The following is a 26,382-nucleotide window of genomic DNA, read 5'->3' on the forward strand; positions in this document are numbered from 1 at the left end:
CACATCATCAATTACATTGAACATTTAAACACAAATTACAAATCGTCAATATTGTGTTTTTTAGGGATTGAACCATCGTCTTCTCGCAGAAGTCACCCCAAACTAAGTCCTAGGGGGTTCAAAATTCGTTATTAAATGTTACGAGTAAATTTGTATAATGTGTCTGTGGCGTAGAAAATAAAATCTCTAGTGTTTTTTGAATAGATTAATGCTGGTTAGATTGAATTTAAAAAAAATAATAGAAAAAACATATTTTCTTGTAATTAATAGTACATTTTTCACGATGCATGAACCAAAGGTTGGAAATCCGGGTTCCAACTCCTCTGTAAATCATTTGCCCTCTGTCTTCCATACTTTACTCATCACTCTCCAATAAGTTTCAACTCATTGGTTTTCATGTCAACATCTTTGCTAATTCCATATGATAGTCTCCCCATCTAGATGGACGTAATCCAAAAGTTCTTCGTGGAAATTTAGGTACACGTTCAATTCTTATTGAATACTTGAGGTAACATCCACACTTTTCATTAATTGAATATCCTCACATAATCTCAAAACTTGTATTATTTGAAACCAAAATTCTTCACTTTGTTATCAATATGCCACATACTCTAAACCCAAAACTTGTTTGAAAAAATTGGATACTAATTAAATTAGATTAACGATTTTTATTTTGAACTAAACCAGTTCGGTTATTAGTCCAAACATGCTAAGATTAAAAACATTTGATTCGATCATCAAAGCTATGCAAAATCAAACCAAATTGATTTAGTTCACCCCTAAAAAAGTTAGGTAGTACTTAAATATTAGTTATTGCGTCAGATGGTGGTGTTTAAGTCCAAAATCATAATCAAAGTCTATACTTTTAAGACACTAAAAAATAAAAAATAAAAATAAACTTCCTACACTAGTGAATTATTCTTAATGAAAAAATTCTTCTTATAACGTTCTTGCATTCAATTCAGTATAGTCACACGTGTATTCACTATAGTTTTCAAATTTATCGAAAGGACATTATTCACAATTTTCGAATGTGATGTTTTTTTTTTTAAATTTCGAGTGTCATGTTAAGTCAACATTTATAAATGCCTTTTTTTTAAAGAGTTTCCCTAAAAACCTTCAAATGTTATTTGACTGTTTTAAATACCACCGAATTAAAACGGTTTGCATTTTATTAAGGATAATACACATCGAAAGAGATGAAAAAGAAGAGAACATCGATCCTGCATTTGTATCAACGATCTAATCATCTAAGTTACTGTTTCCACGATGCAAAAAAATATTCCATTTTTCTTTTGCTAAAAGTTAACATAAGCTCATCAAAGAAAAATATAAATTTGGCATATTCCTGATTCCCATCAATCATAAAAATCTATCCAAGTTCGTTAAAAACAAAATTAAGGGAAAAAATTAATGGTCCCAAACTAGGCGTAAAAAAAGAGTATAGAATACTCTGTCTAATAATATTCGAGAAAGAAAAAAAAAACTCTGTCTACGCTTTTAATCTAATAATACTATGCATACATTTCCATTACACCAATGCTTGTCACGATCGTAAAACAAGTGCGAATATTTGAATTTATAATAATAAAAGTCATGTGCTTGCTGCTTAATTAATTAAGCTTCACGAATCCTTCATATATATTACCAAATTGAATTAAATAATATTATTAGACACATACTTGATATATATTCGTATCTTTGAGCTGTTTCAACATCTAATTGTTTTCTAAAATATGACAACTCAATAATTTCACTCAAATATATCCTATATATATTATTCAAAATTTACAGTTTTGTCATTTATGCGAAGATATTTTTTTTTTTTTTTTTTTTTTTTTTTATATTGGTCAGTCTTCGAGAGATTACCGCGTTATACGACGAAGAACTCGTTCGAGTAACAAGTCATTGATAGAGTCAAATGCCGAATTTTAACTTTTTATAATAAAAAATATAGTTATAGAGAGAATAATTATAGGATCCGATTACACAAAAGCCACAGAAGGAATATCATAATAAGCAAATTGGTTCATGATTGTCAATCAATATAAATATTTTTTTCCCCATATTTATTCATTTATTTTCTAAATTATTATTAGTATTATTTTGTGTGGATACGAAAGCCGAGGCTTCATTACCTCCTCTCTCTCTCTCTCTCTTCACTTCTCCGGCCGACGATCTTAAGCCTTCACGTTCTCTCTCCTCTCCTTCTCTCTCTCTCTCTCTAGAGCCTAGAATTGTTTTCCAATTCTGTGTTTTTCTTATTTGTGCGTTCTTCACTGGACATTCTGTTTTCTGTGATTTAATTTCCAAAAAGCTGGTACGACGGCGCTATTTGCTCTGTAATCTGTGTTCTTATTTATTCATTTTCCTTGTATTTTTTTTTATTCGCCTATAGATACATAGGCGTCGTATGCGTATGTATAAATAGATTCATCGTCGTCAAGCTTTCCGAGATTTTTGCGGTTTGATTCGGTCTCCGAAGCTGAGGCCCGAGAGCGAGCACCTTGGAAGCAGCCATGGCATCTTCCCAGGAGGACCTTCTTAGCCGCGTCACTGAGAAACTTAATCATGAATCGTTCTATTTAAAGAAATTCAGACTCTACGAAACACCCTCGGTACTCTCTTCTAGCTCTCTCTCTATCTCTATACATGTATATTATATATAATTTGTGTGTGTATGTATATCTTTCGTTTCGTTTTTGGGAGTTTGTTTTGTTGTGCATATTTATGTGTATGAGTGTTTCCTTGTCGGTCTTTATTTGGAAGTTATATGGCTTCTTCTCTCTCTGTCTCGTCTCTATTTATTTTTCTTATATCTAATTCAGTTTTGTTTAACTTATGCAGAATTTTAGACTTTTTTTTTTCTTCTTCCTGTTTTATTGATTAGTGGATCATTTTAGATTGACGAGAATGATTGGAATGGATAGAATTGTGCGATTGGAAATTTGCCTTTGTGTTCAAGTTACTGAATCGAGCTGGTTTTGCAATTTTTTTTTTTTTTAAAAAGAGCTTTAAGCGAGTCATTTTTTTAGGTTTATTAAGTAAAATATGGTGGCTTGGTTTATCAATCTTGATGAGAGGCTGGGATTCTATCGTTTTGAGAAACTTACGATTCAGTACTAACAAAACTGTTCACATGTTATGCAGAACTTTTACATGATCGGAAGAGACAAGAGCAGGACATGTTGGAGAGTCTTGAAAATCGACAGGACCGAACCTACTGAGTTGAACATTGTAGAAGATCCCACAACATACTCGGAATTCGAATGCTTTGACCTTTTGACACGGATACACGAAGGAAACAAGGCTGTGGGCGGACTCAAACTTTTGGCAGTTTGTTATGGAATTATTGGTATGTCCTACTGTTGCGTGTTCTAGTTCAAACCCATGATGATATGCTTCAACTCTTTTCCCTTTGGATTATGAACTAAATATTTTACTCTTTGGTTCTAGGTTTTGTGAGATTTTTAGGACCTTACTACATGCTTGTAATTACAAAAAGAAGAAAGCTTGGAACGATCTGCGGGCATACAATATATGGAGTTTCCAAGAGCAAGATGATTCAAGTTCCTAGTTCCGCTGCTCGCAAAAGCTTGCCTAATACTAAGGATGAGAACAGGTCTTTTGTCCATTATGCACGTACATGTAACACGTATAGCGTACTTTAGAGGAGAACCAAGAGAGTAGTGTTAGGAACCGATCATCTTTCGGATGTATTTGGATGGCGTTTTTTTGTCCTCTTGGTATAAACTAAAAACTCTGAGCTAATAGCTTATGTTTCGCGTCATCTTCCAGTTGTACCGAGTACGTTGACACACATTAATGTTAAAGTACTGGTGTAAGCTTCCTCGATTCAGTCTGACTCATTCCGAATTTTCTTGGTATATTGGTTTTATTCCCCTAAGATGGAATGCATAGCAGATTTCCAGATTGTAATTAGACATCTAATTACTTGATCCTTCTTGTCAGTACTGTTTAACTTAGGATATTCCCAGCTTATCTCCTGAAATTTACAGGGGCAAACTCCATTGCTGTGTGAACTTGTGATGTAAAAATAACATGTTCAATGTGACAAGGTATTGTCAGGGTTTTGCAGAGGGCGATCACCTCCTCGCTAATTCTAACTATTGTTATATTTTATTTTTTTGCTTTATATTTATATTTATAGTTTATTTGTTATTTGCTGAGAACTTATTATTTATTCTTGATACGATTGTTCACCATTGCCTATGTTTTTACTAGATATAAATTAACACTTATCTTTATCTAATGCTGGTCATTTTCTTCCCTTGTTTCCTTAGATACAAGAAGCTTCTATGCACAGTGGACCTCACAAAAGATTTCTATTTCAGCTACTCATACCATGTAATGCGTAGTCTACAAAAAAACTTGACTGATTATAAGGGGGGGCAGTTCGTTTATGAAACAATGTTCGTTTGGAATGAGTTCTTGACTCGTGGAATTCGAAATCATCTTAAAAACACTTTGTGGACTGTTGCTTTGGTTTATGGCTTCTTTGATCAGGTATGTGAAATACTAATTTTATGACTGATTCTACATTTAGAGACCATATATACCCAAGGGAATCTTTCTTACCATAGATGATTTCTGCATTGATGTATGAAACAAGAAACTCCCCAAACTTATGCATTCTTTTTGCTTGCTAGAAAGCTAGTTTTATTTTTTATTTTTACATATTTTGGACATCTTTTCTGCAAAAACAGACAGCTTTTAAGTAACGCTCTGTTCATTCAACAATATATTTTGCTTGAGAAATTGTTGCACTGCAATGCATAAAATTTAAAGGCTCGAAAATGCTTTTTGTTTTGGCTTTGTACATTGTAGGTTGATCTATCTGTAGGTGGTAGGCCCTTTACACTAACCCTCATTGCTAGACGCTCACGCCACTATGCCGGAACCAGGTTTGCTCACATGAATCTTTCCCCAAAATATCTAGATTATATTTTCTGCGGATAATATAGATGTAGTTGGCTTTATATTAATGCCATCTTCTAGTAAAAACTAGTGTTTCAAGACTCTAAATGATTTTCCTTGTACGGCAGTGTTTAGTTTATTTTGCATTTTGTTTCCGCAGATACTTAAAGCGGGGTGTGAATGAGAGGGGCAGGGTTGCTAATGATGTCGAGACGGAGCAAATCGTGATTGAAAATGCTTCCGAAGGCTTGCCAATGCAAATAAGTTCTGTTGTTCAGATTCGGGGATCGATCCCCCTTTACTGGTCCCAGAATACTTCACGAATAGTTGTGAAACCCGACATTACGTGTATGACCCCTTAAACCCTGGTTAATTTTTCTTTCTTTCAAATAATTAGGTAACTAGCCATATTTACACTTTCACATTGCTATATATAATCACCCTTTCGTAAATAATAGGTAATTGGCCACAAACATGACGTGGTATTTCTGGTTTCTCTTTCATTGAAATAAAATGGTGGGGTATTTACGTCAATTTAGGCTTGTAAATACATGGACGTTGTCATTTACCTAGTATTTACGAAAGGTTGGCTACATAGCAATGTGAAAGTGTAAATATGGCTATATACCTAATGGACCCTTTATTTTCCCCCGATTTGTCTTCATCATACTTATCTCAATTTATTTTCTTGCTTCATTCAGTGTCAAGACAAGACCATAATTACGAGGCGACGAGACTTCACTTTGAGAATCTTGTTAAAAGATATGGGAATCCAATTATTATTTTGAATTTAATCAAGGTAATCATGTCCTTAAACAAGATGACCATTCAAATATTAAACTCACATCAGCTGATTGTTGTAATATTTTTATGGATATGAACTTTGTGTAAACTTGTGCCTTGATGCTCTTGTATTCTTCTATTCATATTGTTGTACATCTTCTTGGTCAATAGAGGCGTGAAAAGAAACCTAGAGAGACAATTCTTCGTGCAGAGTTTGCTAATGCTATCAGATTCATAAACAGTGGTTTAGAAAAGGAGAACCAACTTAGGTTTTTCCAGTGGGACTTACACAAACATTCCACAAAGTAAGCTTTTTTTCCTCCTCATTTGCAAGATATAAGCTAGAAGTTAGTGTGGTTATGGAATGTAATTATTTGTGGTTCAACTGCTTAATCTTTGCAGAAAAGCCATAAGCGTTTTAATGGAGCTTGGAAACATGGCTGCATATGCACTAAAGACAAATGGAATCTTTTACTGCCAAGCAGCTTCAAATGTAAATCGTCGCGGAGATCTAGATGTTGTCTGCGCAGAGTAAGTTCTAGCTTACTACATTTTTTTTTCTTTTGTTTTCCAACAAAGCAAATGTGTCTGTTTATGTTGATCTGATTTTTTATACCGCAATTTAATGCCAGGCAAAGAGAAAACGGTGACCGCTTTTCAGACACGCTTTCCAGCCAGAATGAGAGTGATGATAATCTAGATTTAGAAATTTGTAACGGAAGTTGTAGCGATGAAGCAAGTACGAATCACAATGAAAAGCCATTGACACTTCAGAGAGGGGTTCTGAGGACCAATTGTATCGACTGTTTGGATCGCACAAACGTCGCACAATATGCATATGGATTGGCTGCGTTTGGTCATCAGCTTTATACTTTGGGTTTGATAGAGTCCCCGAAAATTAACATATATGATCCCTTGGCTGATGAGCTGATGAAACGTTACGAGATCATGGGCGACATACTGGCATTTCAATATGGTGGTTCCGCAGCACATAATAAGGTAAAAATAAATTTGAATAGTGTTCTAGGGAATTATAGTTTCAGAATTGATTTAGTGACTAACAACTGATATTTCTATTAGTCATGAAAGTCACATGACTACTGACAAACCTTATAGTTAAAACATTGTTAGCTATTAACTACGATTAATTTTTTTTTTTTTTTTTTTTTTTCACCTTAGCACCATGAGATCTTATTCTGGTCCAGATTCCAAAGAAATCAGTTGTCATTTCCATCGATAATTTTATTATAATCGCCTTGTTGTGTTGTCGTCATGATTTCCTTTTATTTCTCATAGCATTAAATCTCGTCTTACTATTTTTCATTGTCCACGCCAAACAGATTTTTTCAGAGAGAAGAGGGCAATGGAAACCGGCAATGCAGTCCCAAGAGCTATTTAGAACTGTGCAGCGATATTACAATAATGCCTACTTGGACCGTGAAAAACAAGACTCTATTAATGTGTACGCCGAAAATCCACGAGTTTTAGTCAAATTCACAAAAATGTGGAAAGGTGTGCAATCTGAAGTTTTGTTGTTATGTTACAGATTTCTGGGTCACTTTCAACCACAACACGGGAGACCTGCGCTATGGGAATTGGATTCAGACCAGCATCTTAGTGTCGGGAAACGTGACTCGAGTTTTCCCGAGGAGGGTGTGAGGTACAAACTTTTCTCTTTATATAGAACAACTTAGCCTTTTACTATAACTAAGATAAATAAAAAAATAAAAAGTCCCACTTTGGTCAGTATATATGCAAATGATTGACAATCCTCCACCCTTTGGGCGTGAACTTTTTTCTTTGCATAGAACAACTTAGCCTTTTAAAACTGATTCAAGAAAAAGAAAAAACACAAACACACACGCACACAAACAAAGTTCTCTTTATATTGAACAACTTGGCCTTCTAATACTGATTTTATTTTTTTAAATAAAAAATAAAAACTTAGCCTAGCATTGCAAGTGATTGCAATTCTCCACCCTTTGGGTGTGAGTGGGCCCGCGCTTTTATCATGTTATAACAGAGTCAAACCAACTACAATGTAGCATAGATGTTCATTCCTATAAATGCTCCAGAGTTTGGGTGTGAGTTAGGCCTACACTTCCAATAATGAAAATATGAAACTAATTGCTAAGTTCGATATCGAAGATCTTGACTCTTGAGTCTCCTCTGGTAGAGATGTCCCAGATTTTCTTATTAATCCACATTTTCTTTTTGTCGTCAAAGACTTACACGGACAATTATTTCTTTTGTAGGATGGTAATAAAGAGATCACTCTCTGATGGAAATATCCCATGTGAGAGCGATACACCTATAGCAGGCTCGGTAAGTGGATGCAATCAGCCTTTGTCGTCCGTAAAAGAACAAGGAGTTAAAGAAGGACTTTCAGATTCCACGCCTCAGATTCGAACTTGTGACAACGAAACTCATACACCTTGCAGGTCTTTATTATATATATTTGGCTCTCTTTGCTTTGAAGTCTGTTATTATTTAGCACGGCTTAATAAAAAAAATAAATTCGTTTGGTGAGTAGGTCGTATACACCGATAATGTCGCAAAAGCAGTTCCTTAAGTACATTAAAGAGGAAAACTCTCCAGATAGCGATCACATCGGTTACGAAGACGACGACGATGACGACTCCAACTTCTCGAATTTCATGGACTCCGATTGGCTAACATCGTCTGGAAATTCTTGTGAAGAAGAAACGCGCGAAAGGTAATTCTCGTAATTTTTTAATGTCCCCTGTAGCTATATTGATGGATTCAATTCGGCTGCATAAGAAACTGATACATCTGTGTGTGTGGTTGTAGGTCCCACAGCAACCTCTTCCCCGGGAAGGTTGGGAACGAACAAAGTAACGGTGTGAAGGTGAACTTTCTTTCGATGTATTCTTGCTTTTTTCATGAGATACAATTTTAGTTCATTTATTTCATTTACACGTGCAATTTATTAACGTTCTCTGTTTGGTTTTTGCAGGAAAACGAGAGGACCGAAGGAGAGCCGAGTCGCGACGATCCCGCACTGGCGGAGTTTCCCGAGTTCCTCGGCAAGTGGGTATGTGATGGAGGTTTGCTCTTTTATTGAGAGTATAGAAAGTACAAGAAATAATCCATTTGAAGCAATAATTCCGTGCCGTCATTGGACTCAACCCGGTCCGAAGGATGGGGTTGATTGTACAGCAAATAATCGGTTAATGATTCAAATTCGACAAACAAAAAAAAAAAAAGGTTCGAAAGAGCCTTGGTCCGCGTGAGTTTCTGCAGGGGTTGATTTGATCAGACACAGCTCTTCATTCTTTGAATAGAAGTACATAAATAGGCATAGATTTTTTCATTCAGTTTGACTTAACCTCGTCCCCTGGATCAAAACCAACTCTGAAGAAGTTTTTGGACCTTGTAAATATTACATTTTATAAAGCTGAGATGGTCGAATTTGAATATATATATATATATATATATATATATATATATATATGTTTACATTCCAATTTTTTTTCTCTCTCTCTCTCGTTGCTTATTTGAATATCTGTTGTTCTCTGCGAGATAATATAGACCAAGTTTAGATGAACAAATATATAAAACTCTCAAATAACAAATTAAATTATCAAAAATTTAGCGATATAAGCCACATAAACATAAGCGTTTACGTTTTAGTCAACGTTTTGTAAATTTTTCGTAAATAGCAAAAAAATATTGTAAATATTTCATAAATAATCATATTTATTAGAAATTTACTCTGCGTTTTTTAATATTTTGATAGCATAAATAGATTTACGTTACTATTTACAAAAAATTAATGAAACGTTGACTATTTCTAACGTTTTATATGGTTAGATAGCCACCGGAGCCGAAACTGTTTGAAATAGCTTAACAGATATCTTCAATTAGAACTCTAGCTAAAGTGTTATAGTCCTAACGTCGTAATATGACTGACGTATGAGTTTAGAACTCTAGCTTAACAGATATCTTCAATTAGAACTCTTTATATATCTAAAATAATCATAGAAACACACACACACACACACACACACACACACACACACACACACATATATATATATATATATATATATATATATATATATATATATTTGTTACTAAAATTACCTAAATTTGAGTTATATGCTTGCATATTAGCATAAGAATAATAACACAAAACTTCAATGGAAAGAGTGATTGTATATTTATCAGCATAAATATTGACATGAAGTAAATTTCAAGCAAATATCAAATATAGCCACATTTTAAGGACGTGGCCAAATTATTCTGACAATATTTTACAACAATATGCCTAATGCAAAAATCGTTTAGAAGTTGCATGTAGCCCACGTTTTAGCGCTCGATTTTAAGATATAACAACAAGGTTTAATATATTCTCAATACTCATTTATCTAATATAATTTCAAAATGGTATTTTAGAAATTTTCATTATGTTAATTTTGGTAAATTGCTACTATTCAAAATCAACAAATAGTTGGTCACTCTACAAATTTACGTTTGTAAATGACCAAAGAGCTATTGTTGATGTAGCGTCATTTCGTATGACCAAAATGGCAAAAGCAGACGGAGAAAAAAAAATAATACCCAAGAGAAAAATGAGCTCACTCCGGCCCAAGAAAAATGGTAAACATTCTAAACAACCCATGTAGCCAAACAAACTCCCCACACACCTCGTGAACCTCACTTATCTGGGGTCCACTAGCATCAACACAATAACACCACATCACAATATTACTTGCCCCACTGACAACAACACAATATAAATTTACAAAGCTCTTAAAACAAAATGGATGATGTATCACATGCCGGACAAGATCCTTTCGTTACACAAGAATATGTTCACCAACTCATAATCTATGTACAATGACCCATCCATACGAGACAAAAGTAAGTACTGCGAATTCCACAAAGATCACGACCATCTCACCGCCGACTGCATCCAACTAAGAAGACAAATTGACGACCTCATCCAAAAAAAAAAAATTAAAAGACTTTGTCCCGATGATGGTTGCCAATCCAGACACCGCTGAAGACATGCCACCCAAGCCGACACGTGGATTTTTGTCAAATTTAACGGGCTTTGTTTGACGATGCAACTGAAACTTAACATTATGTATTTTTGCCGCGCAAAGAAAAAAAAAAGTATTTAAGTGTATGTTTCCGAAAATATTAAGTATTTATGTTGCCATTTCCTTTTTTTCAAACACTCCAAGTGATTTTGTCCAAATCCTTATATATTCACGGTTCATTTTCCAATGAGCTTTAAATTGGAAAAATTACATAATTAAACTAAAACGTGCGTCACTTTTCATATCTCACTCATGTTTTCAAAATATTTTGGCAGTACCTGTTTTCCTTTTCTCCGGAAAAAAATATCATTTTGTTTTAAATCTGGTCAATAGTTATTAAAATCTTGTTAATAGTTATTGAAATCTGGTTAACAACTATTGATATTTGGTTATTAGTTTTTGAAATCTGATTAAAATTTATTGAAATTTGGTTCAAAATATTTGTGGTATATTGAAATCTGGCTAACATTTAGTTAAATATGGTCAATAGTTATTGAAATCTAGTTATCAGCCGCTTCAAAAATTAAAACGGTTATTTATGAAAAATAAAACGTTCAGCAGCTAATATTGAAAAAAATTAGGGATTATTCCTATTCTATGACCTCCACAATGATTTTGGACCAAAATCAAATAAGTCTAATTTAATCCTATTCTATGACTACCTATTTTCTTTAAGTACAAAAATACCCTCAATTTTATTATCACCCTTTTCTCTTCTTCTTCTTTCCTTCACCTTCGCGCGCCATCTTCACCAGCCGGGCTCCTCCATTCACGCGCGCTCCAAACTGAGGAAAACGAGTCTCGCCGCGAGCCACGGCGGCGCCGGAGCGAGGGAAAACGTCGGGGAAGAAGTGAGAACTCACCAAGGAAGGTTAATTTCGTGGATTGAGGTAAGAATTCCTCTTTCTCGGATTGAATTCCAAATTTAGGGTTTATACTCAAATTTGGGGATTTTTCAATTCCGTGAGGATTCTGTGAAATTGGCTGGTGATATTTGGTCTTTGGACTCCATTAGTGAGGATTATGTTTAGAATTTGAGGATTGCTTTCGGATTTCTTTCAACTCATCTCTCTCTCTCTCTAAAAAAAGTTTCTTGTTGTACTAGCGTTTTAGTCGTTGAATTCCTGTGGTCTTTGAAGTTAAAAAACAACGAAAGAACGATTATTTGAAGCATGGAAAATCTGTGAAAATTTCTGAAAATTTCTGAAAATTCGTTGAAGATTTATTGACATTGTTGCATTTTTATTGACATCAATGTCAATAAATCTTCAACGGTTCTGGGAAAATCCTTTGAAGATTTATTGACATCAATGTCAATAAAAATGCAATTTTATTGACATCAATGTCAATAAAAATGCAATTTTATTGACATCAATGTCAATAAATCTTCACAGTTTTTTAATTTTTTTGTTATGATTTTAAATGTTTATAAATGAATTTTAAACGTTTAAAATATGAAATTAACATCCCGATTACACTCTTTTATGCAGTAATGGGTGATATTTTAGTGTATGTCAAGCATAGTGGTACATGGGTTAAACCTTCATGCTCTTTCTACTTTAATGTTGGTAAGATCTATACTAATGTGATATGTTCTTTCTCACAATTATTTTTCAATAACTTACTGTGAATTTTTATTGACATTAATACTAATAAGTTCCAATGTTTATTGACATTAATATGAATAAAAAAAAAAGAACATGAATTGATTATTTTTCTATAACTAACAGTGACTTTTTATTGACATTAATACCAATAAGTTCCAATGTTTATTGACATTAATATGAATAAAAAAAAGAACAGGAATTAATTATTTTTCAATAACTCACTATGCTTTTTTATTGACATTAATATCAATAAGTTCCAATGTTTATTGATATTAATATGAATAAAAAAAACATGAACTAATTATTTTTCTATAACTTAGTGACTTTTTAATGACATTAATACCAATAAGTTCCAATGTTTATTGACATTATTATGAATAAAAAAAGAACAAAAATTACTTATTGTTCCAGAACTAACTATAAATACTTGTTCATTGTAGGTGAGACATTTTTCTGTTGAGGTTATTATTTAGGTGTCATTCACCCCCATGGCAGTGCTAAAGCATGGGACATTCCTGTTGAAGTTGAGCAAAGAAGCACACAATAGAAAGACATGTGACGATCTTCTTCCTTTGTCTCAGAGAAGTAGTCGTTGAATAAGTTTTAATTTTGTAACCATTTTGTAATTCTGAAGATGATGTAATACTTTATAATTATGGATGTTGACTTTTGTGAATATGAAATTCTTCTACTTCTCTTAAAACCAACAGTTTTATTGATAAGGATGTCAATAACGTTGAAGTAACAATGTCAAACCTCTCGGTTTATTGACATTGATGTCAATAAACTGTCTGGTTTATTGACATCAATGTAAATAAACCAGACAGTTTATTGACATTGATATCAATAAACTAGCTACTGTCAATAAACTAGCTACTGTCTATACAAAACACATGTTATCAAAATTGGGAAACAACATACTCTCCAGTTTGCTATTTCATATGAAATAAGAAAATTACAACATATGAATCAAGAAAAAAACTGGGTAACATTACTCTCCTTTGGGCAGGATCTCGACACTCTATTCCATAGTTGTGTAACAAACTGTACATCATTCCAACATTCATGATACTACTAATAATTACAAGGTAATAATAATTAGATAACTCGTTGAATTTTTAAAACGGATGTTCCGCGAGTCTCCGAGCCTAAACCGAAACGCCTTTATTCACCCGGTCTCGGCTTCGCCTCGTTGATGCTCGAGCGTAGCTCCATCATTTCCCGGCCTCATCCTCGCCGCCCCGAACAGTCGTTGTGGGCTCTGCGTAGCCCGCCTATATCGAGTCTAGACCCTCGACAAGTAAAACTCGCAACAAAGCGACAAAACACGTTAACATGTCACAATTCTAATCATCAATGCGAACCCGTGCTAACAAACCATACTTAATCATTCTCAAATCATTAATCACCCAAACATCAGAATTTCAAAACAAACATCACACGGCCAAGAACACAGATCAAATGAAAATATAGCTTGTTTTGATTTGACAAAATATCATCAAGTCTCTCAATTCAGATCAAAATCTAATGCACAACAATCATCAAATCAACCAAGACAACATTCAAATCCAAGTATCCAGAATTCACAACAATCATCACAGCCTCATAATCAACAGCATCAAAGAATTCGAAACCAAACCTCAAAATATTCACACGGCCAACAAAATTTTCCAAACCAAAATTCGTCCAAAATTAAACAACACCCAAACAGCCCCGATAAATCAAAACCCAAGCATCAACCATAATTAAAAATGCTTGAGAACATCAAACACACCTCATAAAACAAAACCCCACAAATCAAAACGTTTTCCCTCTCTCCGGCGCCGCCGTGGCTCGCGGCGAGATTCGTTTTCCTCAGCTTGGAGCGCGCGTGAATGGAGGAGCCCGGTTGGTGAAGATGGCGCGCGAAGGTGAAGGAAAGAAGAAGAAGAAATGGAGAAGAACGAGAGAGAGAGAGAGAGAGAGAGAGAGAGAGAGAGAGAGAGAGAGAGAGAGAGAGAGAGAGAGAGAGACGCGGTAGGTTTCGGCCGAAGAAATGTAGAAGAACTGGAGTGAGAGAGAGGGACGGTGGGTTTGTTTAGGGTTTCAGTGAGAGAGAGCGAAATGGAGAGATATAGTGAGTGAAATGGAGATAGAGAGACCGAAGCCTGGTTTGTTCGGTCAGTGGGTTTGTTTGGACGAAGGAGAAGAAAAGAAAAGGGATTTGGACGGTTTCAAATTTTAAATCCAAATAAAATTAATTGATATAGGTTATAAAATTAAAAGAAAAAGGTTTTAATTTTCTCATAAAGAGTGAAAGGATATAAATGTAATAGCTCAATTTATGTAGTCATATTTTAGGATTAAATTGGACTTATTTGATTTTGGTCCAAAAGTCATAGAATATGAATAATCCCAAAAAATTACGATTATCGGAGGCTATTTCCTCCTTTAAACTAGTGGCCCATTCTGAACCAATGGGCTATTAGATTGGGCCTTGGCCCATTACACTCTTAAACCCTACACAACTGCAAAGGGGTTTAGAAATTATTAAAAAAAAAAAAATAATTACAATAATAAATAAACAAACTCGCTGCTCTGAATCAGAGCTTCGGAAGCAACAATGGCGAAATCAAAGAAAAACTCGAACACCGACGACGACATAGACCTTATCAAGTCCGACGTAGCCTCTTTCGCTTCCTCGCTCGGCTTGGCGTCCTCTCTGCCGTCGTCAGGCTTCAACGACGCCGATTTTCGAAAGCCCGCTCATTTGAAGCCGAAGAAGCCCGAAAAAAAGCCGAAACAATCTCCGAACGACGAATCGAAGAAACCAGCGAAAAACGACAACAGAAACCTCAAGCCGAGAGAAACGCCAAAGCCAAAGCCGAAACCCTCGGTCCTCTCGCTCGATGTCTCGAACGAAAGGAATCCAGGTCCCGAGAGGTTCAAGAACCTTCCGAAGCTTCCTCTGATGAAGCCGAGCTCGCTGGGCGTGTGGTACAGCGACGCGGAGGAGCTGGAAGCGAAGGTGATCGGGAAAGAGGCCGTGGCCGGAGCTAGGGATTTGGAGGAGTGGAAGGGCATCGTGGCGGAGAAGAAAGAGCTCGGAGAGAGGCTTATGGCTCAGTTCGCGAAGGACTACGAGTCTTCGAGGGGACAGAGTGGAGATATCAAGATGCTCTACGCAAGTATGAGGTCTGGTACAGAGAAGGATAAGGTTTCCGCTTTTTCGGTTCTCGTTGGGGATAATCCGGTCGCCAATCTGAGGTCTATTGACGCTCTTCTCGGTAAAAATAAAATAAAATAAAATAAATGGTCTTTTATTTCTCTCTCAAGAGTTGAGGTTTGTGATACAATGTGGTACTGCAATGAAAATGATGTTATAGAAGACAGGTTTTGTCCTGGTTGTTTTACTTTACTTGATAAGGATTCTTAGTTAATTTCCAAACTAATCAATAGCTTTCGACTATGTTTGCTTAGATTTTGTTTACTTTTATTTCATTTCGTTTGAACAAGCATTTTCTGGCAGGATTGGTGGCGACTAGAGTGGGGAAAAATCGTGCGGTAATGGGTTTCGATGCGCTGAAAGAGTTGTTCATCTCAAGGTAAGCTCTTTCTTGTTGTTTCTTCGTTCATTTAGCTGGTTTAGCTTTCATGGCTAGATGCCAGAATTTTAGTAGCTTTCACATGTTAAACGTGTTTCCAACTATTAGAAATGGACGCAATCTGATAATAATGATAATAATAATAAAAAGTCATGTGATATATATAAAGGGATTCTTTTTCGTGGCTGTTCTAGTTTGTTACCCGATCGTAAGCTCAAGACCTTATTCCAGCAGCCACTAAAGCAGATACCCGAGAATAAAGACGGTTACTCTCTCTTGCTCCTTTGGCATTGGGAAGAATGCTTGAAACAAAGGTACTTTTTTCTCTTATTCTTTTTATTTACCTGCCCGAGCCTGAATATTTTTTTTTTATCTTCGACTAAAAGATGTTGGCTTTATCCCATTAGCTGGTGTATATACCATCAGTCTTCATAAGCAAATTGTAATTTCAGGTACGAGCGTTTCGTTGTGGCGCTTGAGCAAGCATCTAAAGATGTGTTGCCTCATTTAAAGGATAAGGCAGTGAAGGTAAAAATCTCATGAATTGTGCTTCCGTCCCTGTTAAAAGTTAGCATTATCTTTGTTCCCGTAAAAAAATATAAGTTGATTCTGATGCACACGTTTCTTTCTTTGCGTTCAGATAATGTATGTTCTATTAAACAGTAAAGCAGAGCAAGAGCGCAGATTACTCACCGCCTTAGTTAATAAAGTAAGTTGGCATTCATTTGGGCCATCATTGTACTATTAGCTTTGATTTAATCAATGCCTGACTCAACTTATTGTTTGATTACCTGAAGCTAGGAGATCCAAAGGGAGCTAGTGCTTCAAACGCTGCTCATCACTTGACGAGGCTTTTATCTCAGTCTGAACATCCAAATATGAGGGTTCGATAATCCTACATCTTTGTTTTATCTCGTTTGTAATTTTAAGGTCATTGATAAACTAGCACTTTGATTGCATATGCATCGTATATGAAAATACCAAACCAAGGGTCCTTGAAATTTTTTGTAGTTTGTTCTATATCTTTCAAATATCTCTGCACATGCAACGGAATGAGTCGCGTGGACTGGTTTATTAAGAAAGCAGAATCCAAGTATACTAGTTTAGTATTGATTTATTTTCTGGTTTTTTTCTTACAGGCTGTAGTGATTAACGAGGTGGACTCTTTTCTCTTTCGGCCTCATTTGGAACTTAGAGCCAAGTACCATGCTGTAAGTTTCCATGCAACACATCAGTATGCTCATTCTATAATAGTTTATATTGATTTATCAGTTTCTATACTGCTATATATCAACATTTATATTATGGCTTACTATTATTGACCTATGATAAACCAGCTGTTGCTGTTTACTTATTTTTAATATTCTTTAACAGTTTAACTGGAAATCCTAATGAAACATTCTTGGATATCTATACAGGTTAACTTTTTGAGTCAAATATTTCTGAGTAACAAAGGAGACGGACCAAAAGTTGCAAAGCGATTGATTGATGTATATTTTGCGTTGTTCAAGGTACTGTAACCCTTGTACTGCTTTTTTACAAAATTTATCCTTTGTTATATTTTTTTCGTTCTGGTGTTTAAAAAGACCATGCAACATATCCATCATTATTTATACCAAGCATGCTATTACACCAATATGGGACCCAAACATCAACAAATCATGATAAAGATCCCTGCAACCCTTAATTTCAGGTTGTCATTACGGAAACTGGAAGTGGCGAGCAAAAGGATAAAAGTGGCAAGCAAAAAGATAAAACTGGCAAGCCATCGAGTGTGAAGGCTTCAAAGAGCAAACCAGAGATCACAGTGGACTCTCATGCTGATTGGACCACGCTGCTATCGGCTATTCTAACAGTTAGTATTTTTCTTCTACTTATGCAATGTCGTAACTGTGGTATCTCTTTTGTGTTCTTCCGTCTCACTTGCTCGTTCTCGATCCCTTATCTTAGCTATTTGTAGGATCACAGAGCTCACAAATATCTTTGTATAATATTTTCCCTCGACACAGGGAGTCAATAGAGCATTTCCATACGTGTCCACCACTGAGGCTAATGATATCATAGAGAGCCAAACACCAGTGCTCTTCCAACTGGTAATGGCTTTTGTGTTTATAGATTATATATGTTACGTCTGTATTTATTTTTATGTCCACTAAGGGATCTTTGCTTTGTATGATGATGCAGGTTCATTCCGACAACTTCAATGTAGGAATTCAAGCCTTGAGGCTTCTTCATAAGATCACGTCGAAGAATCAGGTTGCAAGCGATAGGTTTTACCGGGCCTTGTACGGAAAACTTCTCCTTCCAGCTTCAGTGCAATCTTCCAAGGCAAGTTAGCCCTTGTGGTTTGACTTTTTTCTCCACTAAATGCTTGTTCTTTAACATATCGAAATAACGCCTTTTTCTTTTTAACGAAAATTGCAGGTGGAAATGTTTATTGCACTTCTTTCCGCGGCAATGAAAACTGATGTGAATTTGAAGCGTCTGGCTGCTTTTGCAAAGCGTCTGTTGCAGGTTCTAGCGACCTCATTTTATTACTTCTTTTGTTGGTTTGAACTTAAACCTTGCTATTAAAAGAAGGTTTGCTTGTCTTTTCACTTTTCAAATTAACAGATTTATCCTTTTTCATTTTCTGTCCACCAAAACAGGTAGCGCTTCAACAGCAACCTCAATATGCTTGTGGATACCTTTTTTTGCTCTCTGAAGTTCTCAAGTCAAGACCAGGCTTAGGGTAAGTGAATCACACTACTGTACTAACCTATATGTGCTGATAGTTTCTTCTTCTCTTCTAACGTCAACATGTTTTCTAATTGCCTCTCACCAGTCAGATGGTGCGTCAGAGCGAACTAGTCGACGAAGAAGACGAGCATTTCGAAGATATTATAGAGGAGAATGATGAGAAGAAGCCCAAACCAGCCGAGAAACAAGCCGGGCCTGTCGAGAACGGCCGTGCGTCAACCATCTCTGCTGAAGAAGATTCCGAAGAGGACGACGACATTCCGGCCTCTTTGTCCGATGATGAATCTTCCGACGCAGAAGACGACGATGATGATTTCGTTGTACGAGGAGATTCGGAAAATGCAACGGAATCTGGAAAACTTTCTGGTCCCGATCATGGAAACAATCAATCTGTGAAATCCTTGAAGAGGTGTGAACTGCCAGGAGGGTATGAACCACGGCATAGAGAACCGTCTTACTGGTCAGTTTTTTTCGCCTCTTTTTAAGTTATTGTTCAAGACAAAATAGATAAAACTATTCCCTGGTTTGAATTGGGCTTAAAATCGAGTTTGATTCTCTTTCTATGAGCAGTAATGCAGATCGAACGGGGTGGTGGGAGCTAACAGTTCTGGCTTCGCACGTACACCCATCGGTGTCGAACTGGGCAAATAGGCTTTTGTTGGGCAGTGATATCATCTACAGTGGAGATCCGGTGAAAGACCTCTCGCTCCCTGCTTTTCTGGACAAGTTCATGGAAAAGAAACCCAAGTCTAGTTCATGGCATGGTGGTTCTCAAATTGAACCTTCCAAGAAGGTTAGCCAAATAAAAATATAACTCGACTTTTTACTGCATAGTCTCTAAACTATTCTGCAAGTGGCATTTGAGTTTCTTAACTATTAGTGTTTTTTTGGGTAACAATCTAGTTTAATTAGTATTTTTATATGTATAACTAATATTTTTTAAGCTATCAAGTATTGAATTTCATACATTTTTTTTAAAGAATATTACAAAACCAATAATTCAATGAAATTATTATATGATCAACTAAAAAAGACTACTACAAGTTTAAAAAGTTCAGATAATATTTTGTTCTGGTGATTATTTTTTGAATTTTAAGTAAGTTATTTAAGCTTGTAGATTGCCATAAACCGTTAAGGTATCAAATTTCAACAAAAATGCTACAGAATCAATAATGCAATGATACTAATTTTGTTTCGGAAAAAAAATTTAGGGACTAAATTGTAATTTCATACCTAAAAAATTGACATTTTTCGTTTAGATTTTCTAATGCTCGGCTGAGTAACTTCTTCTTCTGCTACTTCTTATATAGCTTGATATGAACTACCATTTGATCGGACCGGAGATCCTCTCACTGGCCGACGAGGATGTCCCGCCGGAAGACCTCGTCTTCCACAAGTTCTACATGAACAAACAGAACTCGTCAAAGAAGCCGAAGAAAAAGAACAAGAAGAAGAAGAACAAGAAATCCGACGAGGACGCCGAGGATTTGCTTGGCGACGACGGCCAGGACGACGAGAGCGACAACGAAGAGATCGAGAACTTGCTCGACTCCGTCGACCGCTCCGTCGAGCCGGACGACGCCGGCGAGTACGACTACGATGACCTCGACAAAGTCGCCGGAGAAGACGACGACGACGACTTGGTCGCCGCTGACCACGACGACGCTGATTTGCCCTCGGATATGGGAGAAGATTTTGATTTTGGAGACGATGATCAAAGTCTCGATGGTGATAACGACGACGACGATGATGATATCATCAAGATCGGCGACGCTGACGATGGTGAAGATGTGGACGAGGATGAGGACGAGGATGAACAGCCTAAGAGGAAGCGTAAAGCCGGGGCGTCTCCGTTTGCCAGCTTGGATGAGTATGAGCATCTATTTAAGGACGGCGACGACGATGATGATGATGATGATGATGGTGTTGGTTCAGATGACGATGATGACAAGGAAGAGAAGAAAAAGCACAAGAAGTCCAAGTCCCGGAAGAAGAAGAAGAAGAGGAAGTCATCTGAGTAAAGAGTTTTCATTTGGTATCCAGTTTTGTCCGAGTAAGAGTGCAAGACTATTTTTTTTTTTTTTTTTTTTTCTTCTTGAATTTCTTAATAGCTGATGTTGTATTATTTATTTGCAAAATGTATAAGCTTCTGTTGAGTGTATCAAAGCTCAACCAGTCAGTCATTAAGCTTTGTGCGAGTTTGCCATAGACCAAAAAAGTACGACAACAAGTCTTTTGTACTCACTGTATTAGAATTTCAGTCTTGAAATGCAAATTAATTTTGTAGTTTTACTCGGTTATGTATATAAAAATTATTTTATGAAATTAAAATGCAAACAGCAAATATATACATATCATGTAATTAGCTAATACAACTTATAAGAGGCATATTAAAAAAAAAAACATTCTAAGACTAAGAGGTTATAAAAACAAAATCTGATTTTTGAATTATTTTATTTTAATTTAGTATCTTTAAAGTTAGAATGTAATTTGATTAATTTAAGCAAAATATGCTTATAGTTGATTAGTGGGTGTTTTTTCAAACTTAGATTGATAGATAAAGTATTTATATTTAAAAAAAAAAGTTACTATTTTTCTAAATATATAGTTAAGGGTCTTAAATGCCAACTTCAATAACAAAAGCCCTTACAAAATACATAAACTTACCTTTTCCACAAAAAAAAAAACATCATTACATGATTGTTGTTTAATACAGAGCCTTGAACAGAGCAGCGCTACAATTACAAGCCCAGAGAATCAGTACACCCCAAAAGAAAAAAAAAAAAAAAAAACTCAAGAAACGGCGATCTGGACGGTTTTGGGCTTAGGAGGCGGTGGAAGCTTCTGGACAACGACGGTAAGGACTCCGTTCTCGCACTTGGCCGTGACTGCCGACGTGTCGGCATTTTCCGGCAGCCGGAACTTCCTCATCAGTTTCAGCGGCGACTTTCTCTCCAGCCTCAGATACTTGCAGCCATCTTCTTCACCTTCCTCGCGCTTCCTCTTCCCGCTGCTTCGGATCACCAGAGTCTTCTCTTCCTCAATCGTCACCTGAAATCAACGATTCCGTTGTAAACATCGTCACCATCTCCGAAATCGTAGTGTCGAGCAAATTAGGGCATAATGTTGGTACCTGAATGTCAGACTTGGACAAACCAGGGACGTCCATGTAAAAGACGTAGTCTTTAGGGGTGTGTAAGATATCCACGGGAAAAGTGGTGGCGGTGGATTCACTGGGGTGGTGGTGATGAGAGTGAAACATTAGCTTCTCGATCGTCTCTGGGAGATTATGGAATATGTGATTCGCCTCTGATTCCGCGCCACCATTGAGCGCGCTTGAGTCCACTCTACTCATTCTATTTGTTTTTTTTTTTTTTTTTTTTTTCTCTTTAACAATGGTTGATCGGAAATTGATATATTGAATTTCGCAAGCGACTATGGTGTAGTGAGAGCGAAAAAGGGAAGAGAGACTTTAAAATTGGAGTAAGAATGTTCGAGAAAATTAAAGCGGAAGCTGGAAGGGGAGTCGAGAATGGTCTAGAAATGTCGGAAGGCTTACACGTGGCCAACTCTCGCTACTATCTCTGCCAGTTTTCTGGTTATTTGTTTTACGTGGCTTTCTTTTGGTGGTCTTTATCCTTCTTTGGCATTGGGATTGAAATTAGCCTAGCTACTAGTATCTATATTAAAACTAGTACTACGACATAAATTTATCGACCAAGTCCAAGATCTTTTTATTTTTTTTATTATATAGGCCAGATAGGGCTCGACTTTGCTAATGTGTGCGCTTGCGATGTGGACGACGCCAACGAGGGATAAAATTGACCATGCCGAGACAAGCCATGGTTTGAATCTTGAAAAAATCACGCATTAAGTTATGGTAAGGATTCGGTAAATGCGTTTTTTCGATCAACACTACTAAAAGACACGTGATGCGGGTGAATTTAGCCACGTATCTTATCTTGGAGAGTTTTAAATCACTCTTCTAAGTTTATAAAAACTTACAAATTACGAAAGATTGAAGTAAAAACCCGAAAAATCGAGTTACAGAAGACTTTCAAGTTCTAACGAAAAGTGGTGGAATGCTCTTTTAGATTTAAAGAGAAAGAGAGAACACTTTGCAGGCGTTTGCTATAAAGATCATTCGATATTTGAATAAGAGGGCTTTGGGTGAGGAGGTCTGGGCAAGGACGAAGGTACACCCAGTTCATGGAGGACTTTAACCCCTCTTAAAAAAAATTATACTTTTTGCCCTTTTTTATAAAATTTTATATGTTTTTTACCCTAACATTTATAAATTAGCCCCTCACTTGAATTATTTTTTGTGTATTAGCCCCCCTAATTTGAATTTCTAGCTTCGTCTCTATGTCCAAGAGATCTTTGAATCGCGACGAGAAGGAATGAATCTGGTCTTTTAAAATCAAAAGAAAGATAGAACACTTTGTAGACGTTGGTCCTAAATGTTCTTCGATCTTTGAATTTTAGGAGGGTTTGACTGTGGTGGTAAAATATTACTCTTATCAAGTGAAGAACATGGGAATTAGATTTCTCAATTTTTTGGATACTTTTAGAGATGTAATTTAATTCGACATGATTTAGCCTTTATTTGTGAAAGAAAATGTTTGAAAGCGAGTAAAATTTCTTTTACCATTCTATAGAGAATAGAAGTAGATTATTCCTCATAATTGAGTAACTAAACCACCAAATTTTGGAGATTTGATAGATAGCTAACCTTTAATAAATTTTTAAGTAAATATTCATGATGGTGATGTGATATTATTTGGACGATTTTAGCTTTTCATTTATGATTTTGGAGTCTGATGATTATTTACAATTATTGACGCCGATTGTAAAATCACCAAAAGCTTGAAATACCGCTAAAATCACCAAAATTATATATATCCATTTTGTTTGTTATATTTATATATAATACATGTATATCCATTTTGTTTGTTATATTTATATATAATATATTTATATATACATATATATATATGCAAAATTCTTAAATACTCCAAAATCCTCAACGGTGCGGATTATAACTTCCAACGCAGTTGCGGTAAGCAATAAGTCAATCCTTAATGCGAACGTTGATTCAAATGCCCCTCTCAAAATTATCACGATGTCTTCTTCTAATGTCGTGGTCTTTCATCAAATTTCGTTGTGGTGGGATAATCCAAAGAACCGTTATGACCGGGTTCCAACATTCGAGTCTTTTGTATAAAAATTTTGTTGCTTCAGTGACACAAGTTGCCACCGTGCTACCGACTAAAAAGACATAGAAGTTCACCAGGTTGAACTTCATGAGATGACAAAAATAGTTTTTCTTTTATTTGACCACTTTCGGTGTAGCATGATTTATGACCGTAGATAATCCGATCGTAGAAGGGAGGAAAAAAAAATTATTTTCAAGACTTATCATCACCGAGGAGAGATATTGGCGGCAATGGCCTTGGGTTAATTGGCTTAAATCTGGGGAGTTAAATACAAAATTCTCTTTCATGCAAATCCGATTAGTCATAGAAGGAAAATCTCGATCAAGGGTCTCGAGAACGAATCATAGATGATTTGCGACAACCATAAAGATATGGTAAATATTATTGAGGTATATTTCAAAGATATTTTCATATCGTCTCAGCCAGCGAATGGAGGTTTTAGACCTTTTGTTAACAGTCTAGTGGGCCGAATCTCATTTGATAAAATGAGTATTTTTACCGCTCTTCACATCAGCATGGTCAATTTAAAATGTGGAGTGCAATGGGGAAGTGGGTGACAAATGTCTGTTTATTGGTCCTAACCGGAGCAACTTTGATCCGCCTCCTCAACCACCCGAAAGTGGTCCTAATACCAAAGGTATCTAATCTATCTAAGATGTGATGTGATTTATAAAAAATCACTAGAAACACTAATCTTTTCAATCAGCTTATTCACTCAAACTCGTGTTGGATCCAATAATTTTTCAAACTCAGTGCATTTTTACATAGTCAATTTGAATACATATAAAATTATTGTTGTTTTTGAGCATTTGCATTTTATTATGTAAAATAAAATTGAAAATTAGGTACTAGAGGTTGGATCAACGCCTAAGTTGACACGAGAAAAGCGTACCACCGGTTCAAATGTGATTTTCTCGAGATGATAATGAATGGAAATTTCCTGAGTTTCTCTAGTTCTCAAAGCAGTTTCCAAATAAAACACATTTTCTTCACCAATGACACCCTTGTTTAGTCATACAAACAAAGGAGATCTCTAAGCTATCAAGGCTACTCTTGACCACTACGAGAAAGCGTCGAGTCAAAGTATAAATTCCTTAAATTCCTCAACGGTCTTTTAGTCCGAACATTCTAAGTGCGGACTGAGAAGATCTCCGAGCTAAGTTGGGCTGACTAAATTCCACCAAAAATACTTGGCCGTACCAATTAAGTCGCAACACAAAACATTTGTGTCGTTTGGTTTGTAATCGGGTACGGTCTCGTCTCTCTCAAAACATTGATCAGACGCACTAGCTCTCCAAATTTATTCAATGAGTGTGTTTTTTTCTTGCATCCTCTCTTTGTGTCGATAGAAAAACTCTTACAGCTAAGTTTTGATGGTGTGGAGAGACGGAGTGGTGAAAGATACACTGAAAATCTTGGCAACACCTTTGCGAATATAAATTCTACAAGTGGTTCGGCAATAAGTATTTAGCGTGCTTTAACTAAACACTGCCAAAGAAGAATGGCTGTCTAAACCATTATTGGTAGCGGTCTGGTTCGAAAGTCATAATATTTGTCCTTCTTTCTATATGCTTTTTTTCCGTTGGGGTCAAGAACTTCAAAAATTCTTGTAGATGGGTCATTGGAGATCATGTAATCTACAAGGTTATGTTCTCTTTGTGTGATCATACAACAGGAAGACCATGTCAAATCCATTAAAGTCGCCGAGCTCATACTCGAGGAGACTGGTAATTGGTGTATAGAGATTGTCAATGAGGGTTTTTTTGGCACATTGATGTGACCAAGCCTAGAGTTAATCTTGTGGCATTATGGTCTGCCAATAAATTACTCAGTAGATTTGGGTTATCATCTCACTTGTGCTTATGAAAGTCCTTCGTCGTCCACGAATAGCTCTAACTCCTTTCGAACTCAATGTAGAACCTCAAAACACCTTCCAAATAAGTTTTTTTTTTTTGTTAACTAGAGGCTAAAAAGTAACAACATATCCTGTAGTAGGGCTTTAGTTCACTATGGAATTGGCATTCTATTGCGGAAGCTGAGGAGCATCAGATTCTACACCTCATGTTTCTCTCATTGCCAACGGAAATCGACGTCTTTGGAAACCCACCATTGTCATCGGTTGTGTGCCCTTTGGACCATCGGTTACTATTTTTGAATTGGTGAACATGATATGGTTACCGTCTCTCTCTAATGAAGAAATGCGAGCTTCTATGTGCATCATTTGTTTTTTGATTTCGAAATCCTGAAACAACCTATAGTTTGTGTTGGATTTCAAGAACCTTAAATGTTTTGGCTCACAATATTTGTATGGGGGCAAGTGACTTGCCTACATATAAGTGGTTTGCAAATAAATATATAGAATCATTTTTGTGAAGATATCAGTTTCAAGTTGTGTCGTTTCCTTTTCTTTCGTGTCGTCTTTGTTTTTGTTATTAGTGAGTGCAGA

At 36.1% G+C, this 26,382-nt stretch overlaps 3 protein-coding genes across 3 annotated transcripts; 2 read left to right on the forward strand and 1 right to left on the reverse strand.

Moving 5' to 3' along the window:
* Positions 1–1,954: 1,954 nt before the first annotated feature.
* LOC149385603 (phosphoinositide phosphatase SAC2-like) lies at positions 1,955–9,152 on the forward strand. The gene is made up of 16 exons (XM_089625639.1): positions 1,955–2,618; positions 3,151–3,355; positions 3,457–3,622; positions 4,305–4,527; positions 4,849–4,925; positions 5,099–5,286; positions 5,640–5,737; positions 5,893–6,026; positions 6,124–6,252; positions 6,354–6,720; positions 7,062–7,183; positions 7,268–7,381; positions 7,977–8,162; positions 8,255–8,437; positions 8,533–8,590; positions 8,699–9,152. The coding sequence occupies exons 1-16, from the start codon at positions 2,520–2,522 to the stop codon at positions 8,804–8,806; spliced, it is 2,457 nt and encodes an 818-aa protein (XP_089481765.1). The 5' UTR covers positions 1,955–2,519; the 3' UTR covers positions 8,807–9,152.
* Positions 9,153–14,944: 5,792 nt separating this feature from the next.
* Positions 14,945–20,964, forward strand: EDA25 (CCAAT-binding factor). Its single transcript, XM_089625661.1, has 16 exons — positions 14,945–15,663; positions 15,906–15,981; positions 16,176–16,295; positions 16,434–16,509; positions 16,622–16,690; positions 16,779–16,865; positions 17,121–17,192; positions 17,400–17,492; positions 17,675–17,836; positions 17,991–18,074; positions 18,166–18,309; positions 18,406–18,495; positions 18,630–18,712; positions 18,806–19,180; positions 19,291–19,513; positions 20,031–20,964. The coding sequence occupies exons 1-16, from the start codon at positions 15,000–15,002 to the stop codon at positions 20,739–20,741; spliced, it is 3,129 nt and encodes a 1,042-aa protein (XP_089481787.1). The 5' UTR covers positions 14,945–14,999; the 3' UTR covers positions 20,742–20,964.
* Positions 20,965–21,338: 374 nt separating this feature from the next.
* On the reverse strand, positions 21,339–22,184 carry LOC149385605 (HSP20-like chaperones superfamily protein). The gene is made up of 2 exons (XM_089626602.1): positions 21,854–22,184; positions 21,339–21,771 (listed from the first exon to the last, which is right to left on the reverse strand). The coding sequence occupies exons 1-2, from the start codon at positions 22,073–22,075 to the stop codon at positions 21,514–21,516; spliced, it is 480 nt and encodes a 159-aa protein (XP_089482728.1). The 5' UTR covers positions 22,076–22,184; the 3' UTR covers positions 21,339–21,513.
* Between the last annotated feature and the right edge of the window lie 4,198 nt (positions 22,185–26,382).

The sequence above is a fragment of the Urtica dioica genome, chromosome 9, assembly GCF_054948205.1.
Source record: "Urtica dioica subsp. dioica isolate 48M chromosome 9, U.dioica_male_clone48M_v1_H2, whole genome shotgun sequence".
Classification (NCBI taxonomy): domain Eukaryota; kingdom Viridiplantae; phylum Streptophyta; class Magnoliopsida; order Rosales; family Urticaceae; genus Urtica; species Urtica dioica.

Excerpts from the sequence above, each read along its gene's own strand:
- LOC149385603 (XM_089625639.1), top strand. The coding sequence starts at position 2,520 with ATGGCATCTTCCCAGGAGGACCTTCTTAGCCGCGTCACTGAGAAACTT. Across the intron at positions 6,027-6,123 it reads TTACACAAACATTCCACAAA|AAAAGCCATAAGCGTTTTAA; the intron begins GTAAGCTTTTTT and ends TAATCTTTGCAG. Across the intron at positions 6,253-6,353 it reads CTAGATGTTGTCTGCGCAGA|GCAAAGAGAAAACGGTGACC; the intron begins GTAAGTTCTAGC and ends ATTTAATGCCAG.
- LOC149385605 (XM_089626602.1), bottom strand. The coding sequence starts at position 22,075 with ATGAGTAGAGTGGACTCAAGCGCGCTCAATGGTGGCGCGGAATCAGAG. Across the intron at positions 21,772-21,853 it reads TGTCCAAGTCTGACATTCAG|GTGACGATTGAGGAAGAGAA; the intron begins GTACCAACATTA and ends CGTTGATTTCAG.
- EDA25 (XM_089625661.1), top strand. The coding sequence starts at position 15,000 with ATGGCGAAATCAAAGAAAAACTCGAACACCGACGACGACATAGACCTT. Across the intron at positions 18,075-18,165 it reads CACCAGTGCTCTTCCAACTG|GTTCATTCCGACAACTTCAA; the intron begins GTAATGGCTTTT and ends ATGATGATGCAG. Across the intron at positions 18,496-18,629 it reads TTGCAAAGCGTCTGTTGCAG|GTAGCGCTTCAACAGCAACC; the intron begins GTTCTAGCGACC and ends CCACCAAAACAG.